The sequence below is a fragment of the Dendropsophus ebraccatus genome, chromosome 8, assembly GCF_027789765.1.
Source record: "Dendropsophus ebraccatus isolate aDenEbr1 chromosome 8, aDenEbr1.pat, whole genome shotgun sequence".
In the NCBI taxonomy this organism is placed as follows: domain Eukaryota; kingdom Metazoa; phylum Chordata; class Amphibia; order Anura; family Hylidae; genus Dendropsophus; species Dendropsophus ebraccatus.
This window is the reverse complement of record NC_091461.1, coordinates 116945307-116965631: the sequence shown is the minus strand read 5'-3', so window position 1 is coordinate 116965631 and position 20325 is coordinate 116945307. Positions and strand designations below refer to the sequence as shown.

At 42.8% G+C, this 20325-nt stretch overlaps 1 protein-coding gene across 10 annotated transcripts in view; it reads left to right on the top strand.

The window, feature by feature from the left end:
* NEXN (nexilin F-actin binding protein) overlaps positions 1 to 18829 on the top strand; it is a 31501-nt gene extending 12672 nt beyond the window's left edge. The window contains exons 3-16 of one of the 10 annotated variants that reach the window (XM_069979455.1): positions 1217 to 1408; positions 3011 to 3089; positions 3611 to 3759; positions 5211 to 5252; positions 6621 to 6818; positions 7059 to 7238; positions 8177 to 8365; positions 10005 to 10205; positions 10845 to 10913; positions 12871 to 13068; positions 14105 to 14326; positions 15082 to 15267; positions 18032 to 18386; positions 18472 to 18829. In XM_069979455.1, the coding sequence (XP_069835556.1) occupies positions 1217 to 1408; positions 3011 to 3089; positions 3611 to 3759; positions 5211 to 5252; positions 6621 to 6818; positions 7059 to 7238; positions 8177 to 8365; positions 10005 to 10205; positions 10845 to 10913; positions 12871 to 13068; positions 14105 to 14326; positions 15082 to 15267; positions 18032 to 18386; positions 18472 to 18485 (2274 nt within the window). In that variant the 3' untranslated portion in view covers positions 18486 to 18829. Of the gene's footprint in view, positions 1 to 1216; positions 1409 to 3010; positions 3090 to 3610; positions 3760 to 5210; positions 5253 to 6620; positions 6819 to 7058; positions 7239 to 8176; positions 8366 to 10004; positions 10206 to 10844; positions 10914 to 12870; positions 13069 to 14104; positions 14327 to 15081; positions 15268 to 18031 lie in introns of all 10 variants that reach the window. The other 9 variants (XM_069979457.1, XM_069979460.1, XM_069979458.1 and 6 more) reach the window with 9 other exon arrangements.
* Positions 18830 to 20325: the final 1496 nt, after the last annotated feature.

Sequence of the window (20325 nt, the reverse complement as noted above, 5' to 3'; positions counted from 1 at the left end):
TTCCTTATTTGATTGATGCCGCGTTTACACCAGAAGATTATTGCTTTAATTTAAACAATTTAACGATTTTTTGCACGATAATTGTCCTGTGTAAAAGACCCTCCATTCTCTTCTCCCCACCCTACCGGCCTTATCAGATGGCTTTCTATACACAATCAGGGGGGGGATCTATCAATCAAGCATCAAGGCTGGTGGGGCAGGGACCGCGCCCAATAACACACTGTTCAGGCAGCATGAAAGTGATGGCATGTTCCTTTTAACAATTAGTTCAGATGACTATGTCAGACGACTATGTCAGACCTGTACATGGTTCTTCTGTATTAGATTAGTAAATAAATTGACTTTTCTCCCAAGAACAGAACTCCCAGCACAATCATTTCTTATGATGCTGGGACCTCTGTAACAGATTAAAGGGGTATTCCGCTCATACATAACTTTTGATATGTTGCCACCCATTGTGAGACTAACAATTCCTTCCATACTTGTTATTATCTATTCAGTCTCCTTCCCCCAGTTCTGGGCGGCTGCTTTCTGGTGAAGACACAAAAATCTGTGTGAGAGCTTTTCTCTCTGTCTCCTCCTCCTCCCCCCTCCCTTCTGAGACTGCTGATGTAAACAAGTCCCTGACTGGCTTTATCTGCAACATTGTAGCTTCTTTGTAATTCCTGGAGGGCTAATCTGAGGTAAAGTTGCTGATGAACTCACTCTGATTAATCCTCCCAGCATTAAAAAGAAGCTACAATGTTGCAGTTCATCATTATAATGACATCTTTTCAATCTGATATGGCTGATAAAAGAACAGGCAATGCTTAAAGGGGTTATCCAAGCTTAGAAAAACATGGCTGCTTTCTTCCAGAAACAGCACCTCTCCTGTCCTCAGTTTGGGTGTGTGGGTTTTGCAGCTCAGTTCCATTGAAGTGAATGGAGCTGAATTGTAATGCCACAAACAACCTGAATACAGGGGTGGCGCTGTTTTTGCAAGAAAGTATCCGTGCTTTCTCTTATCCTGGAGAACCACTTTAACTCCACAGCAAGAGACAAGAGAGAGACTTTGGGTATAGTTCCCCTTTAAGACGCTCCTACTGCTATAATAACAATACCATAACCCTCGGCTCTGGAAAAATGCGGATCACTTTCTGCCTTTAGCCTTTTCTTTCTGTCTATTATTCTTCCTTCATATCTGTCATGTTCCTTTCCTGTTTTTCTCATCTTCAAGATTCTGCTTTCTACATCTAAACCTGTCCAAAAAACCTACATCCCCAAGCTTGGCAAGGGAGATGTAATGAATAAGTTTGAAGCCATGCAGAAAGCCAGAGAGGAGCGGAGCCAGAGGAGAAGCACGGACGAGAAACAGCGGAGAAAAGAGCAGTACAATAGGGAGCGGATCTGGAACAAGCGCAAGCAAGAGGTTCTCTGTGCTGCTGTGGATTGACTTACTGACTTATTGAGTGTTAAAGGGTTATCGGGAATTAGAAAAGCATGGCTGCTTTCTTCCAGGATCAGCACCTCTCCTGTCCTCAGTTTGGGTATGCTTTTGCAGCTCAGTTCCATTCAAGTCAATGGAGGTGAATTTAAAGGAAAAGTTCGGCCACCGGAAAAAAAAAAAATCAAATGGCAGAGGCGGGGAGGAAATCTAAGAAAACTATACCAACTCAGCTCTCCCTGTGCCTCTTCAGCGCTGGATCGCTGCTCCGGCAGACCTGACGTCACAACCCAGCTAATAGACAGCCCGCTCAGCCAATCAGTGACCGGGAAGGGACGCTGCTCAAGTCACTGATTGGTTGAGCAGTCTGTCCATCGGCCGGGAGGAACCCCCCCCCCTTCCCCGAAGCATGATGTCATCACAACTCCGGGGGAAAAGCGTTCCAGGGGAGTCCCAGGGGAGTCCCAGGGCAATCGTCCGGGGTCAGGGGGTGCATCGCGGGCACAGGGAGAGATAAGCAATACTTGTTATATGCTTATTATTCTATCCGATGCCCCTGCCTTCCATCACATTTTTAAAAAGGCCGCCTCTGTACCCCCAAACCGCTTGTACCGTCAGATAGTCTTGGGGTCCATTCGGCTGGTGATGCAGTTATTGTCCTAAAAAACAACTTTTAAACTTGCAGCCCTGTGTCAAATTGGCGTGGCCTAGAGCATCTGTGCCCTTGGCCTGCACCGCCTATCTGTCCCTTCTCCCCACCCTCCTCATCATTAGGAATGCCTTAGGCAGGATTTCTCCTATTCATCACTTGTCTGAGCACTGCACATGTGCTGGATGGGTAAGGAACATCAGACCAGAAGTGATGAATAGGAGAAATCTCTCTGGGGCATTCCTAATGATGAAGAGGGACGGAGAGGCGGTGCAGGCTTAGGGCAAAGATACTCTAGGCCACACCAGTTTGGCACAGGGCTGCAAGTTTAAAAGTTGTTTTTTAGGACACTAACTGCATCACCTGCCAAATGGACCCCAGGACAGATATTGGATTAAAAGCAGCTATCTGGTGGTACAAGCGGTTCAGGGGGGGGGGCAGATTGTGGGTGCAGTTACCTTAATACCACACACAACCTAAGGACAGAGGTGGCGCTGCTTTTGCAAGAAAGTAGTGGTGCTGTCTCTAATCCCGGAGAATCCCTTTAACCTTACAAAGCTGTTTCTGGGCCACAATATAAATACACTAAGCAGAAAGCTATGCATATGCTAAGGGACGCTCTCTGTTTTGGGGATGGTGGGTGTTAGTTGCTTACGTCCTGTCCGTCAACATAACATACAGATTTGTCCTTTTCTTACCATTTCTCTTGGCTCGATTCTTAGAGCAATGTGAAAAACAACAAAATTTAGCAATACTCCTGTTTATGCTGCATCTCTATATATGTGCACTCCTAGTGGTTGTGATGGGAACTGCAGCCTTCCCTGGGGTTTTGCTACAGTAGCATCTTACCATAATGTGTTGAATTTTTCGGATGAGAAATTAGAAATTTGTAGAATATTATGATAGTTATTCTAATAGTTATCATTCTACACCACCAGCTGAAAGAGTTACTCGCTTCTGACGATGAAGATGAAACTCCGAAACAGGTGGAAAAAGGATTCGTCCCGAAGCTCACTGGTAAGAAAAATCAATGTGAATGCAAAAATCTTTTCTTTTTTTCACTTTTTTTTGCATGAGCTACAGGTGTCATATGAGCGCCTCCTAGTGGTCACTCCTCAAAATTGCACATGCCAAAGACAACTATTAGTAAGTGTTCCGTACTGGAGTAGACTTCTAGAATTCTGAACCATTGGAATTGGAACTTTCTTGCAAAAACAGCACCACCCCTGTCCTCTTTCCAATTAGTCAATTACACCTTGGAATATGGTCACAGATAGTGCTGAGCAAACTTGCCAAATGTTTGGCATTTGACTCCCGGTGAAGTTAGATGCAACCCTAGGGGGCCCTGGAAGACACGTCTACAGCCATAGATCATAGGCTGTATCCATCTTTTCCTGGCACCTGTAGGGCTGCGTGCAACTTCTCCAGCTGCCAGGAGTCAAATGCCAAACATTTAGGTTCGTATGAACCCGAACAATCGGAAGCTTCGCTCTTCGTTAGTCACAGATCATACTCAAGTACTCTCTTTGGTATTGTAGGAACTGTAAAAGGAAAGTTTGCAGAAATGGAAAAACAACGGCAAGATGAAGAGAGAAAGCGGATGGAAGAGGAGAGGAAACGGAGGCAGGAGCAGGACTTAAAGGAGAAGAGGAAAATTCAGCGCGAGCTGGCCAAGAAAGCCGAAGAAGTAAGTTGTGTCCTGGTGACAAAACACCCGACCTGATACTCACTTTCACCTTTTTTCCCCTTATAATATCCACACGAGAATTTGTTGTCTATTAATGGGCAATACCACAGGGTCGCTGAAACAGATTAAAACATCATGGGACTATTCTGAGGTGTATTTCATTAAGTATGTAAGTATTTCATTGGAGAATTGGCCCATAATAAGATGCGGATGCTTCCTTATGTATTGTTTGTCTTCAAAAAGATCACTATGGCACTCTACGACGTATATAACTTTGTTAATTTAAAAGCATAAAGTTACCGTATTTTCCAGCGTATAAGGTGACTGGGCATATAAAACGACCCCTGACTTTCAAGAAGATTGTCAGGGGTTCGCCTTATATGCCGGAAAATGTTAAACCCTGCCTGACCGCATCAGGGTTTACTAACTGGAGCCCTGCTGCGGTCAGGCAGGGGTTAACTGCAGTTAAAGAAAAAAAAAAAAAGTTACTCACCTGTGACTCGTTGCCTGCAGCCGCGCGTCTCTTATCCCGTTCCCGGCGAAGGCAGTGTGACGTACACTGGAGGTCCCCAAAGTAGCTGAGAATCTCCGAGCTTCTCTGATGAGACGCTCAGCTGCCCGGGAGAGCTTCGGGGACCTCCGGTGTCACACTGCCTGTGCCGGAAACGGGACAGGAGAATTGCGGCTGCCGGGAACAGGTGAGTTAACTGTTTTTTTTTTTTTTTATAGTGGTCGCCGCATATGGTGGGGATGCAGCCATTTTTGTGCTCCCCCACCATATGCGGCAACCATACCCGGCGTATAAGACGACCTCCGACTTTTGAGAAAATTTTTCGGGGTTAAAAAGTAGTTTTATACGCCGGAAAATACGGTATATACGTCTACCAGTTGGAGAGTGCCACAGTGATCTTTTTGAAGACATACCTGCATCTGCATCTGTACTGCTGAGCAACTCCAGGAGACGAGAGGGGGCCACAACCTATGAGTCCACACGTGGTTTGATGGCAAGACAATTGCTCATAAGGTAGTGCCAAGTTTTTTTTTTTTGTTTGTTTTTTTTTTTACCAATTTTCTATTGTTTATTTTAATTCCATAAATCTTTATAGTTTCATCTACACAGAATGCCTATGATATATCAGATGATGTGTATATAATATGCAAACATTACATGTCTCAGAAAGACTTGTAGAAGCCATCGTAGGTTTGGACTCCGCCAAAACACTTGTAGGGACTTCAGCCTTATCCTTTCAAGGTACCATGAAAAATCTCTAAAATCAGAGTCTTCTTACAAAATGTCATTTTTAGCCTTTTTCTCCCGTCTTTCGGATAAAGAGAACAAAAAACAACCAGACTGATTCTCGAAGAACCAAACAGCATCGTCGTCTTTTTTTTTTTTTATTTTGACTTTGAAAGGCAAACGGCTTGACAATATAAAAATTCTCATTTAATAGATTGAGGACATTAACTGTGATGGAAGTGACTCGGAAATGGAGGTAATGAGACATTTATTTAACTACAATTCCTATTCTTCCTACTTTTTTTCCTTCTGTGTTTTCTATCAACATTTTCACTAATACTCACTCGATGCAATGTGGAAAGAGCTTGTTTTCCTAAAAAAGGGAATAGTAAAAAATGTTTGGGTCCTTTTCCTGGATATATAAAGCGGTTCACTCTGCAATTTTTTAAGCTTAGATTTTTGTTTTATTGTGTCATAGTCTGTACTGAAAAGCAATTCATCTCAAAATATTCAAAAATAAAACAAAAACAGTAGATGGATCGGACATTGACTTCAATAGGAAGCGCTAGTTTTCTTCCACCTGGAGGAGAGCAAACTTCACAGTAGAGGCCATACATCCCCTTGACTTTGTTTAATTCAACTTCCAACTTTTTCCTTTGTTAGGTTGTTATCAGTATTGGGCAGGAGGTTGAGATTCTTCCTACGAATCGACCGACCGGTCCTATGAGCGTCCATCAAATTTGTTCTATTATTTCACAATTTTGAGGCAACCTAATATCTCACTTTACTCCCCAGTATTTGCTTCATCCTTGTTGCATCCTGAACCTCAAGGTTCTTATCTTAGTGGTGGGCTTATCTATTCTACATTCAAGGTGCCAAGATAAATTATTTCTAGATATACGTTCTCATCATAAAAAAAAATTGGCAGCCCAAGTGTATTGTTATAGTAATATATACAATGATGAATGGGTCCTTAGAAGTTGTAGTGAGCAGCTATGTAATAATTTCTATGGAATAATTTCTTTTTCTTCTTCTTCATTTGTACCATACATGCGAGATGTCTAGTTCCACCATGAAAAACGCAACCAACTTAGCATGCTATTTAAAAAAAATGAAAGAGAGGGAGAGAACTTGCCTTTCTCGACAGAACAAAGAATAAGGGGGCATTCAAATGTTCCGTAATTACGGAGGATGTGCTACAGACTAGAATTCAGAAATCATCATTCATTATGATGCCGGGAGCTCCTAAACTGTTTAAATCTTTGCTCTGCTGTACAGAGCTCCCGGCATCATAATGAATGATTATGTCAGGAGCTCAGAATTCAGTTTCTTAGCACATTGTTTGTATTTATGAACTGTGCATGGAACGTTTGAATCTCCGTTTGAAAGACATGTCGAAATTCACATTCTAGTGAATTCCTCGTATTCATCAATGAGATCTCCTATGGCTTTAGGAGACCATGACTATAAGAAAACCCTCTAATGAATTTAGCTTCCTCTAACGTTAACTTTCCTTCTTCTTTCTTCAAAGTAGTTTATGGAGTTTTGGCACTCAGGTTTCTTTTTTTACCATAGATAGTAACTAGAATCTCAACTAACCAAGGAGAGTGTCTGTTTTGAACAGGAAGGAACAGAGGAAGTAGATGTAGCCATCACAACAGTAAAGCCAGTCAGATCTCCAGGAAAAATTAATGTCAACTTTGAAGATTTGGAAAAAGAAAGGGAAGAGGAAGAGAGAAAAAGACGTGAAGAAGAAAAAAAGAAACGATACGATGAGCATAGAAAGTCATTCCGAGAAGCTAAAAGACGTTCCACTGCTATGGTAATGTCCCGATGGTGGCATTGTGGGTGTTCTTATATCCACTGGTCGTCCGCTAGAAGTAGAACTAATCAGATTTTGGCACCAAACGTAGGTTAATAATGGAGAAAAATGTCAGGTTCTATTTGTGTCCTGTAAGAAGATCGCAACCGAATTTTATGTAGACTGACCACTTTGAGAATTGAAGTATTGATTATATTAATGGCTATAAATCAAATGTGCCTACACATCTTATTTTCTAAGGATGAAACCGAGACTCAGGACAAGAAGAGCAAGGAGCATGTGACTCCTGGAAAACTAAAATTAACCTTTGAAGAAATAGAAAAACAAAGGCAAGAGCAACAGAAGAAGCTGGCGGAAGAGGAGGCTCGTCTGCGGTTAGAGGCAGAGAGGCGAGCCTTTGAGGAAGCCAGGCAACATGTGGTAATTGCCATTATTTCTGTGATCCCGTGTCCTCCCCTACATTGACTGACCACCAAGAGTAAATAGCACTAAATTTAATTAATTCCATTCCTTATAGTTTAAATTTAATTAATTCCATTCCTTATAGTTTTCCAACTTTAAGTTTAATTTTTAAATTGTAGTTGGACATTGAGCATCAGGTTGGTATTCTTCCCATGTATCGAGTGGTTATCATATTTGATGGTCACTTGGCCCGTCAGTCCAGCGTTTGGTTTGTTCTTAAAGACATCATTCTGAGTCTCAAGGTTCTTTAAAGTATCACTGTCGTTATAATAAAAACTTTTTTGACACGTTTTGATCGGTCCTGGTCTGAGTGTTTAGCCCCTTATCGATTGTAAGAACGAGAAGGGAGAGGGCCATGTTCTAAAGGATCTTAGAATTCTAAATTGTTGATACTGAGTTAGTTGGGATCAATGGGACAGATATTTTGTGGCCTTTTGGTAAGGTGTACCACTATACAATGTAGTCAGCATAGTAATGTTGAAGTTGTCCTATAGTGGTAATTTCAAGTCAGGTTATAGCACAAGGTTCCCACCATCTCTAAGGTGGTTGGCAATACTGTATCCAAACCCATATTGGCACTTACAATATCTACGTTATGCCACCTGTAGATAATCACGAAAAACCATATGTTGAACACACTGCCAATTCCTAAGAGTTTTGAATTTTTTTGAAATTTGGTTATTTGCCTAATTGTATTACCGTCACCACCCCACCACAAATCTTCTCCTACCAGAACCTAATATCACTCCACTCCTTTTCAATCCTAGTAAATGTCAACTTTAGGTAACATCTGCATGAAAGGCGCATGCAAAATCCCTATGTTGGTTAAATACAGAAGTCAGTTTTGTCTTTCAAGATTTGAAGAGATTTAACTTCTCAGCATCTATTTTCCAAAGGTCAATGATGATGAAGATGACCAGAGCCTGTATACACACAAAGAAGAATTCCGTCCCGGCAAACTCAAGTTGAGTTTTGAGGAGTTAGAAAAACAGAGAAAAGAGGAGGAGAGGATGAGAGCAGAGGAGGAAGCGAGGAGGAGGATAGAAGAAGAGAAAAGAGCATTTGCGGAAGCCAGAAGGAGCATGGTAGTGTAGTGTTTGGAGAACGTTTCCTTATATTTTTGTTCCCCGTCCTGCATGAATTACTTTTTTTCTTCTTCCAGGCAGGAAGGCATCAATATCCAAATTCAACGCAGTAAACTGTACTATAAACTATATCAGCGGCAATTTCGCTCACATTATGGTTGTCTAGTTCAAGGGAAAACAAGAGTACTTGTGATATGATTTTATTGTGAAATACTGATCAACCAAGAACACCAATAGGAAGCTTAAGAAATTTCAAGGACTAGAGATGAGTTAACCTCAAGTGTGCGCCATTTGATTTCCGGTGGCTGCAGAAGTTGGATGAAGCCCTAAGGCTGCCTGGAAACCTCACTAGGGCTGCATCCAGCCTCTTCAGCCAATCAAATGCCATTTGAAGCGTGCCCAAGGTTCACTCATCTCTAAATAGGACTGTTGGTATAGGTTGTTCTGGAGGTTATTGACAAATGGTGATAGTTGAAGAGCTATGTGCTTCATTTGTTGTTGGGTAGGTGGATAAAGATTTTAGTTATTGTGAATGTAAGGAAATAGTTTTTTTTGCAATGTATGCCAACTTTTGTACACTGATCACGTATAGGTTGTATTGGGGGTTATCGACAAATGACAGGAGGTGAAGGACAATGTGTTTCATTTAGTGTTGATGGCTGAAGCCTCTAGTTATTGTAGTGAATATAGGCTGTACAACAAATCATAGTAAAATAGAGGCAAAACTAACTTGTCCTCTATCCACAGAATAGGGCACAAGTAAAAGATTTAGGGGGTCTGACCTCCATACCCCCTGCCGATCTCTGTATCACCCCTGGCTCCTTTGTTACGAATACAGCCTCGGGTACGGCACCTGACCCGGAGCTCTATTCATTCCTATGGAGACACCGGAAGTAGCCGAGTACAGCAAAGTTGTTAAGCTGTCCCAATTTTTCTCATATCAAAGTCATTCACTTGCAAGAATCACAAGAATCAACGTTATGCCCTTCCCTTGTCCGTGGTTATAATGTTTGGATGCTCGGAGTATGATATGCATAAAACCTTTTGGTTTTATGGCAGCACGACAAAGTGAGCAACTGTTTGTACGTCTGCTGGAGGGATGGGGTCATGCATTGTCGTGCACGTTTTTCCTGTGCTTGCATGGGTTTTATGTTGTCTCGGGTTCCCCACATTTCCGTACAACACAAGGTTCATCCGCATCCCATGAAGTTGCCTATAATGTGTATGGATAAAAGGGAAATTAGACTGTGAACCCCTACTGCAGGAGTGTCAAACTGCAGCTCTCCAGCTGTTGCAAAACTACAATTTCCATCATGGACAGCCGAAGCTTTAACTTTAGCTTTGGCTGTCCAGGCATGATGGAAATTGTAGTTTTGCAACAGCTGGGGGGCGGGCAGCTGAACACCTGTGCCCCTGTGGGTACTGAGTTGATACATCCCATGTACAATGCTACACAATATGTTTGCGCTATAAAACCAGTAGGACATGAAGATATTTTTACATGCAATAAAATAAAAAATAAAAAACTAAAATAACCAGTGTTTTTACCTTAGTAGAGTTGCGGTCCACATGGAGTGAGGGTTTCCAGGGGCTGATCTATACACATACATGTTTTAAGAGTATTACTTTTGCAATGCAGGCTTCCAATGATGATGATGAAGATGAGGAAGAATACAGATTTCAACTCCAGAAAGAAAGTATGACCCCTGGAAAACTGAAATTAAGCTTCGAAGAACTGGAAAAACAAAGGCGAGAAGCGGAGAACAGAAGAGCAGAGGAGGAGGCTCGGCGGAGGTTGGAGGAGGAGAGGAAGCAGTTTGCAGAGGCGAGGAAAAACATGGTATGGTGTTACCCTTTCATAGAATACATAGTGTTTGGGGAAAATATTTTTCTTTCAAATCAACTGGTTTCAGAAAGTTATATAGATTTGTAATTTACTTCTATTAAAAATAAAAAAAATCTCCAGTCTTCCAGTACTTATCAGCTGCTGTATGCCCTGCAGGAAGTGGTGTATTCTTTTCAGTCTGACACAGTGCTCTCTGCTGCCACCCTTGTCTGAGACAGGTTTTCTGTGGGGATTTGCTATTCTTTTGGACAGTTCTTGGCATCGACAGAGGTGGCAGCAGAGAGCACTGTGTCAGAATTACAAATCTATATAACGTTCTGACACCAGTTTATCTGAAAGATTCCTTTTAAAAGCATGGAATATCTGTAGATGAAGATTTATTGTGTGTCTTCCAAGCTGCTAAAAAGTAGAACATGAGGAAGTTAAAAAGGTGAAGCCTAAAGTAGCGTATTGATGAAATGTCGCTGTGGAATATCTGGCTATGGGGCATGAAAATACAGTCGAACATTTCATATCCTCTACTCTGGAACTTGGGAAGCTATTTAATACCATTTTTGTTGACGTGCTTTCTCCAAATTTGGAATAAAAATGTGTTTTATTGTGCAAACAACCAATTTCCAAATTATTTTTAAGAGTCCAGACCGAGATAATATTCTTCAGGATATGGAGTGTTCTCACCTGGACAGTTGTGACGCATGCAAAGTAAGATACGTTCAACCGAGGTCCATTATTAACATTAACTCACTAATTTTCCTAATTTTACGTATTAACATCTGACTAGAAAGTGCAACTAAAATAGTCACTCATTTTGTCTTTGTGAGCCTTGTGCTATACAAAAAAGGGGGGAAAAGAACCAAAATTTAAATTTAATTTTCATTTCCTGGAGTCCATAGGCAACACAATAAATAGGGTGGGTAAAGCCGCCTAGGTAACAGAGAAAGGTTAATTAGCAATGAATCAATTAAAGGGGGCCTGTCACCCCGGCTACCGGGGTTAAGAATGCCCCACCCCCCCGGTGGAGCCCCTTATACTTACCCCTTCTTTGAATTTCCGGACCCCGTCCCACCGCCGAGAAATCCCTGTTAGAAGCTCCAGTCATTACCTATGGGCGACGGACTAATCTCTGGTGAGCATGCGTACGGTTTCCGATGAGGATTTCTCGGCAGGATGAGGCCAGGAACCGGGACTTTGAGAGGGGGATAAGTATAAAGGGCTATACCGGGGGGTCGGGCGGGCTTCACCCCAGCAGCCGTGATGACAGGTCCCCTTAAAGGGATATTCCTGTAAAAATCTACTTTTCTCCTATCCTTAGGCTAGGGGAAAAGTAGATTGTGGGGGGGTCCGACCTCTGTACCCCTTGCCGATCTCTGTATCCGACTTCTGTATTATGAATAGACCTGCACGTACGGCATGTGACCCATGGCTCAATTCATTCCTATGTAGGTGCTGGAGAGAGCTGAGTACTGCACTCTTCCGGCGTACTTGGTTCTTTCCGTTGCCCAATAGGAATGAATAGAGCTACGGGTCATGTGCCGTACCTACGGATCTATTTATAATACAAAAGCCGAGCCCCAATACAGAGATCTGCAGGGGGTGGGGTTTACGGAGGCCGGACCCCTTCCCCCCATCTCCTACTTTTCCCCTATCACCAGACCAGGAAGAATTGTATTTTTTCATGTAGCAATACCCAGTACAAGCAATAACAAGGGTGGGAAGCTTCTGCTGCCTACAGACTCCAGGAAATGAAACTTTCGGTAAGTAAATTTTGGTTTTCCTGATCGTCCTAAGGCAGCACAACAAGTGTGACTTCAAAGCAGTACTCTTAATGAGTGGGAGAGATGAAGCCAACTAGAGCACAGTACTGCTATAATATGAGCCCTCTGTTGCCCAGTATGTAATGTTTGATAAAAATGCACTGGGTCCTGGTCTTGTGATGGCCTATATAGGGTGGTTAATTGATTTATTGCTAATTAAAGAGAATGTAGCACTAGATTTGAGTCAATAAAGATTTCCATAGAACCCGATTGGCTCTGCGGCACACATCGTATTGGCATCGTTCGTTCCTCATACCGCTGCCTGGTTCCTGAGATCTCCTCCGGTTTGTAGATCTGCAAATGTGCTAGTTTGGTGCATTGGGGGTGGGCCAATAAGGTTTTATGGTAATCTTTGTTCACTAAATCAACTGGTACATTTTCTTTATCCTGAGGCTTTAACCATTGCTGTGCTGCCATAGGATGATCAGGAACAGTAGTAGAAGTTCCCCTATTGAACTCAGGAATAAAAGTGCCCCGTTCTTGCCAGCTGTGTGCACCAGTTTACGTGGAACAAATGACCACTTTAAGCAGGACTTAATACTGGTTATCTATCCTTATAGGCCATAAATTTGTTATTACAGGGGCTAATTGAAGGGGTTGTGTTGCTTGTGTCAGCGCTATGGCCTCCTCACTCCCTATCTGGCACAGCTCTGTGCATTTTGTAGCAGCTGTACCTGATTTTCAATTAATTGGGATGAGCTGCAATACCAGACACAGCCACTATCAAATGACTGGAGCTGTGACTCTTACTAATGAAGAGGCCGCAGCACTATGGCCCCTTTAATCAGCAATCTAACCTCCACTTATCTGACATTTATGACCTATCTTTTTTTGTCCCTATCTAGGAAGCAGATGATGAAGGCCTGCCACTAAGCAAACCCACTTCTCAAGAGTCTCTTGCCCCGGGCAAACTGGAAATCAAGTTTGAAGAACTTCTCAAACATAAAATGGAGGAAGAGAAGAGATTAAAAGAGGAAGAAAGAAAACAAAAGCTGGAACTTGAGAAACAAGAGTTTGCCCAATTACGAGAGGAAATGGGAGAGGTGGGATGTTTACTAAGCAATCTGTACAGGAAACTCCTTATATCTGTAAGGCTATGGTCACACAGTATTTTCGTCAGTCCTTATATCTGAAAGGCTATGTTTGCACACAGTATTTCCGTCAGTCCTTATATCTGTAAGGCTATGGTCACACACAGTATTTCCGTCAGTCCTTATATCTGTAAGGCTATAGTCACACACAGTATTTCCGTCAGTCCTTATATCTGTAAGGCCTCGGGCCCCATGAGCACCGCCATGAACTTAGGCTTGTTGTTGTTACAGAGGACTGTCCTGCGTTTCGGGCATTTAGTGTACTGTCACTATTAAGAGGCCTAATGCCCCTATTACACGAGGCAATTCGAAGGTGCAAATGAGCGCACCTTGCTCCTTGTTCCCCGCTCACTGCTGGCACTATTACACATGTTGGCAGCGAGCGGGTAAGAGCCAGGGTGCCATGGGTGTGTGTGTGGGGGTGTGGTGTAGCGGAAGCCCTGGTGATCACCAGAACGTCCGGCCAGCCAATAGAAGATAGCGGCAGTCTGCTATCCTCATCATTGCTGTTATAATATGTTGAAAGACAACAATCAGCCAACATCCTGCATGTTGGCTGATCATTGTCTTCTATTACACTAAGCGCTACTACACTAAGGCCGGGGAGCCATAGTATAAAGGCCCTATTATCGTGCGGAAAATCGTTATATCATTCGAATTTAAACGATAATCGTTTTATGTAATTGCAGGCACTGATCGAAAAATAGTTTGTGTCATTGATTTAGATCTGACCCTAAAATCATTAATTGTTCGCTAAATGTTCGCTGTAGTTCCGCATTCGGTGACTAATTATTCAGTGTAATTGCACATCGTTCCTTCAGATGGAGTAAACGGTCGTAGTAACGACTATCGTTCTGAGTAATATGGTAAACGATTGCAATAATTTATCGTTATTGTTAAGGGTGGGTTCACACATACCGTATCGTTGCGGATTTGATTGTGCGGCACATTTATTGGCTGACTTTTACCATTTCCTCTTTTGGAGCAGGAAGAAATAAATGAAAGCAACGAGGTGTTAAGCCGAGAGTACGAAGAACTCATCAAATTGAAACGGACCGGATCCATCCAAGCCAAAAACTTGAAAAGTAAATTTGAGAAAATCGGCAAACTATCTGAAGAGGAAATACAGAGAAAGGTAGAAGAGGAAAGGTTACGGAGAAAGGTCATGGATGAAGAACTGAAAGAGAGGGAAGCAGAGCATTTCCAGGAGGTGAGGCGGTCTATAGGTCCGGACTGCTACAACTGCAGACTGCTTTAGGTTACGTTCACACGTAGCAAAAGTGGCGGGATTCCACCAGCCACCCTGTCATAATGACAGTCAATGGGAGGCTCGCGCGCCTTCTCTCTCTGCGCTGAAGAATGAACACGCAAGTTGGTATTCTCATAGGGATGAGCTGGCACTGGATCCGCAGCGGATGTCACAGCATAAAATCCGCTGCGGATCCGGTGCGCGAAGGGACCTTTACTGTAAGTTTACTTCTCCTTTCCCTCCATAAATACAAAGGTTCAGCTTAGTAGGTCAACTCAATGGAGCTGAGGAATAAGTGGAAACTCCAGGCTACTAGCTCCACTTTTTCTACTGCCCAAAAGTTTAAAGGGGTAGTTCAGCAAAACACTTTTTTTTTTCCAAATTAACTATTGCCAGAGATTTCTAATTTTCTTTTATTAAAAAATCTCAAGCCTTCCACTTACTGTATGTCCTGCACAAAGTGGTGTATTCTTTCCATTCTGGAGAGCAGGAGAGGTTTTCTATGGGAATTTACTCCTACTCTGGACAGTTCATGACATGGTCAGAGGTGGCAGCAGAGAGCACTGGAGTCTGGTGTCAGACTGGAGAAAAAGCACCACTTCCTGCAGGACATACAGTAGCTGATAGGTACTGGAAGACTTGAGATTAGAATCCCCAGTCCTTTGTATACCAAGTATACTATTTGTCTAACCCTATAATATACCCTTATGTTACAGGAAGAGGAGGTTGATGTGAGACCAGTAGTCAGAAGCCATGCTCCCTTCTCACACAAAGTCAATATGAAGGCTCGATTTGAGCAGATGGCGAGAGCTCGGGAGGAGGAAGAACAGAGAAGGATTGAGGAACAGAAACTTCTAAGGATGCAGTTTGAACAGAAGGAAATCGATGCTGCTTTACAGAAGGTACAATGTGCTCTAGCCCTGAAGGGGAACCCGTCACTATGAAAACGCTACCTAAGCTATTGGTATCATGTTATAGAGCAGAACGAGCTGAATGTATATCAATCCACTCAGTTCTTGCTGCTCTATAACATAATATTAATAGACTAGGTAGCATTGGCTTGGTGGCATATTCCCTTTAAAGGAAGCCTGTAATAACTGTCATGCTGCACAAACCAAAAGTCAATGGGGTGTTGCCCAGTGGGCTCCATCTGCCCCACTGGTCTTGATTGATAAAGCTTGGATCTACTGTATCAATCAAAGCTAGTGAGGAGAGAAGCCACCAGGGTCTGCCTGGATGACTTGTGGTTCAGACAACATACAAATGATATCAGATTCCCTGGAAGAGATCCACGCTGCACACTTAGGGGGACATTTAGGAAGCTATCACCCCTGGGAGAAAGAGCAGATTCTGCCTCCCCCTTGGTATATACCACCCATAACCCCTTTGTGCCCCATGAGCATGCAGGGGGGGTATGTTGTAGCAGCGTGGCAAGACAGAGAGGTGGCCTCCTCCTGCACTGGATTTACCATGATTTACACCCACTAACAGGCTTATAAACTCCTGCTCAGGTCCCACCAGATTCACAATGAGGCATGTACCTAATTTAGGTACAAGTACGCCGGTCTTAATAAATGACCTCCCCTTGATGTGCAGGGTCACATGTGTGTGGCAATACTTTCTATTAAATTGGATATCTGGTGTTTTTTTTTTTATTTTGAGTGGCTGGGTTAGGCCCAAAAAATCAGTACACTCGATATCCTGGATCTGAATGAATGAAACTCTCATTGAATACATTGTTCTGTACAAAGCTGAATGTGCTGGCAACAAAATCACACAAAAATCATCAATGGAAATCCCATGTATTACCCAATGGCAGCCTGGAGTTGGACAAGGCCCGGGCATGCTCCTGATGACAGGGTCGATGGTCTCCTGAGAGATCTCCTCCCAGACCTGGACTAAAGCAGCCGCCAACTCGTGGACAGTCTGTGCTGCAACGTGACAGTCCATAGCTTTAAAGCGACTCTGTACCCATTATCTGACCCCCCCCAAACCACTTGTACCTTCGGATAGTTGCTTTTAATCCAAGATCTGTCCTGGGGTCCATTCGGCAGGTGATGCAGTTATGGTCATAAAAATAACTTTTTAATCCAGCAGCGTTGTGTCTAACGGCCGGGGCTTACATTTGTATATGCATTAGGCTGGCACCCCTCCACCACCATTACTGACACATTGGCACACCGCCGCCCATGCTGAAGGATGTTGCAAGCAACAGATCACTCTCCATAGCGTCTTCAGACTCTGTCACGCCAGTCCCATCTGATCAGTGTGAACCTACTCTCATCTGTGAGGAGCACAGGGGGCGCCAGTGGCTAATCTGCCAACCCTGGTGTTCTCTGGCAAATGCCTAGCGTCCTGCACGGTGTTGGGCTGTGAGCACAACTCCCATCTGTAGACGTCTATTTGTGCAGACACATGCACGTTTTTGGCTGCTGGAGGTCATTTTGCAGGGCTCCTCCTGTTCCTCCTTGCACCAAGGTGGAGGTAGTGGTTCTGCTGGGTTATTGCCCTCCTACACATCTCCTGGTAGCACCTCCACTCTTAGCACTGTGCTGACATACAGCAAACCTCCTTACCACAGCTCACATTGATGTGCCATCCTGGATGAGCTGCACTACCTGAGTCACTTGAATGCATTTATAGTAGGAGCGAGATACTTCATTAGGATCAACCAGCGCATGTCAGGCTTCTGGCTTTTTAAGTCTGTTCTGCTCCCAGAAAAGCTGAATCCAGTACTGGGAAACATTTTACATCACCCAGAACTGAGTAACAAAGACTTTAAAGCCAGGAGCCTAACAAAACATTTTGTTCCTACTGTAAATTCACTCGTTAATTATCTTTGCAAATACAAATCATTTAACAAGCTCGTCTTCTGATATGCTGCTCTTTACTCCCATTGTCTAGATTACCAACCACCACTCTGCTCTAAAAACATTTGTATGTCTATATGGTATATATCATTATATAGCTTTTTTTAGTGTATATATATTTATATACCCCCATCTATTCCACTATATGTACTGTATATATTATAGCTATACATACACCAGCCAGACAACTGTTTTACAGCAGTGGTAGTCTGTAACCTAGACAATCTGTCAATGTAAGGGAAAGCAGCAAATTTGGAGGCAAGTTTGCTGCTGAAGTATTTGCAAAAATATATCTTGACAACCCCTACATGTATAAATGATAGAAGTATGAGCTGAGGCTACCTCTTAATAGGTAAACAGTGGTATGACACCCATGCAGCCTACCCCCCCATATCAACATCCTTCAAAGCCCACTTTGCTCCATCATGCTCATCTGGTGATGTAGACCCCATCAGGTTAAAGTAACTGTACATACTGCCCTAGATATACATCATAGATCTGATGTGATATTAAAGGTTCTAATATTTACCTGGTTCTGTGTAATCACATACACTTACCAACAGGTTATTGTTTAATTCCTGTAGTACGAGATGTCACAAAACATTCCCATGATAGCAGCTCAATGTTACCTTGAGTTGTATGAGAAAGGCTATTGTTCCCCAGACACATACAGTACTATAGCCTTTTTTTTTTTTTTTGGGGGGGGGGGGGGGGGAGGTTTCAAGTGTTCTAAAATGTGCAATAATTCTGCATTGCTTCTGAAAGGCTTAAACTGCTTATTTTTTTTTTTTTACAGACCAGGGACGACGATGAAGAGGAGGCAGCAAGTGTCAATGGTTCACAATACGAAGATGAAGAACTTGCTCGCTCTGGGGCCCCTTGGTTTAAGAAACCCTTAAAGAACATGACTGTGGTAGATGGAGAACCAGTAAGGTTTACAGTTAAGATTAGTGGAGAACCAAAGCCTGAAGTAACATGGTGGTTTGAAGGGGAGATGCTGCAGGACTCTGAAGACTATCAGTATATTGAGAGGGGAGAAACGTATTGTCTTTACCTACCTGAAACCTTCCCAGAAGATGAAGGCGAATATATGTGTAAAGTAGTAAACAGCAGGGGCACCGCTGCCAGCAGTTGCATCCTCAGCATAGAAAGTAAGAGTTAGTGCTTTAGAAATTGATTGCATGGTTTCTAACCCGCTGGTTCTTTCTCTTACTCTGCTCTCTTTTCTTGCTCTAGCTGATGACTATTAACATCCTGCTTTAACTGGAGACTTCCTTCTGACCCTCACTGCAACCAGTCTTTCTTCAGTGGGCCAAGAGACAAGAAGCGCCTCTGCATTAATCTGGCATTCCTGTAGTACTGGCATTAGATTGCATGCATTGCTGCAGCCGAGGATAAATGCTGAATGGTGATGCGAGGGCTGTACGAGGGGGGAGGAAAAACAAAACACCTGCACGTTGTAAAGAACAGCAGAATTTTATAGTGTATTAAATTGCCTTTGTAGGTCACCAACCTGACTTTTCTATGAGAAATATTTTGTCCGAGTAGTAACTGGTGCCACCTTCCTTTTGAGTATTTTGATTCAATTTGCTAATAAAGAATTTGTTTAACCTTTAAGTCCTTATTTATTCACTGTGCTTTGCTGCACCAACACCACACAAGGAAGGAGTCAGATGCCACAAGTGACAATTTATTCATGTTTATTGAGTACAATTTTACATACAACGGAAATGGAAGCGGTAGATACATTTGCCAGCGATACATGAGCAATTCCAACAGAAAACAAGTTTCTTGAAATTTCTCAAGGTTCAATGTTAAAAAGACTCACATGACCGAGAATGGCCCAATCAGGCTTTGTACCTGCCTTTAATAAATAAGAATGGTTTCCCTAGCTCTACAAATGTTCCAATATAACCCTATGAACTCATTAGGCCTGGATTTTTCTAATAATTACAGAACATAAAAAAAATTAAAGGGGAGTTGCCTAGGACATTCAATCGATGGCCTATATGACCATGTAGTAGTGGGGAGACTGAACCCCAGGATCTTACTTTACCTTTATTTATGCAGTAGCCATAAATACAAGGATAGCCTATAAGGATTGAAAGTCCCAAACAATCCTTTGAAGATTGAAAGGCTACATAACTTTAGCGCTACATCTCTAGCTTATAGTTTTGCTTTCTTCATGCACTCCTATAGAAAAAGTAACTGCAAGAACCTATTTTCTTAGCTTTTAAATGACTGACATTTATGGATGGCAAGTTTAAAAAGGCAGAGACACGTGATATAAGCATCCTATATTCACCTCCATTCTATGTCCAACATTAAAATGTAATCCCAGTTCTTAGCCAGGACTACTGGCATACTTCTGGTAGCATGACTGCTATAGAGCTGGTGTGTACTCATTGGTACTCTATCTACAGCTAAGCCAGTCACAGGCCACAATTAGATGGGGTTTCCAGGGGAAGATAAATTCAGCTGTTCAGCACCCACAAAATACTCGAAATGGACCTGGAGGTGAGTACGAGTTGAGGTTGTGATCCCTGGCCCACACAGGAAAGAGCACAAACTACTTCCAGCTTTGTTCTCAGTCTAGCACGGGCAAAGCTGATCAACTGTTGTCTATCCAAAGACTATAGAGTGGAGTGCAACTTGAGTCCAACTGGTCGGCATTTAAATAAGTTGTAGCCCTAGGGAAGCCAGGAAAACATGGATACAGCCTATGGCCTCCAACTTCTTCTAATGCTGAGCAATCGGACTCTAGCATGCTCAACCTGTACTCATCTCTAGCTACCAATGGGTTTTTTCCCCCTCCCCCTGGAAAATCCCTTTAAACAAATTCCAAGCAATTTCTATAGTGGAATCATGCAACTAGAAGATGTTCAAGTCCACCAGAAATGTGTTTTCAGCTCCTCATGAAAACTTAAATTTTTTACATAAATGAGCATAAATGACACCCTCATAACCTTTTGTAGTATCGAGCACAACACATGTACGCGTCAAGTACGCGTCAACTACACAGTGCAATTTACCTCAATCCGCATGACTGCTGACTAGGACACTGGCTTTTAACAAGATACTGGAGTCAAA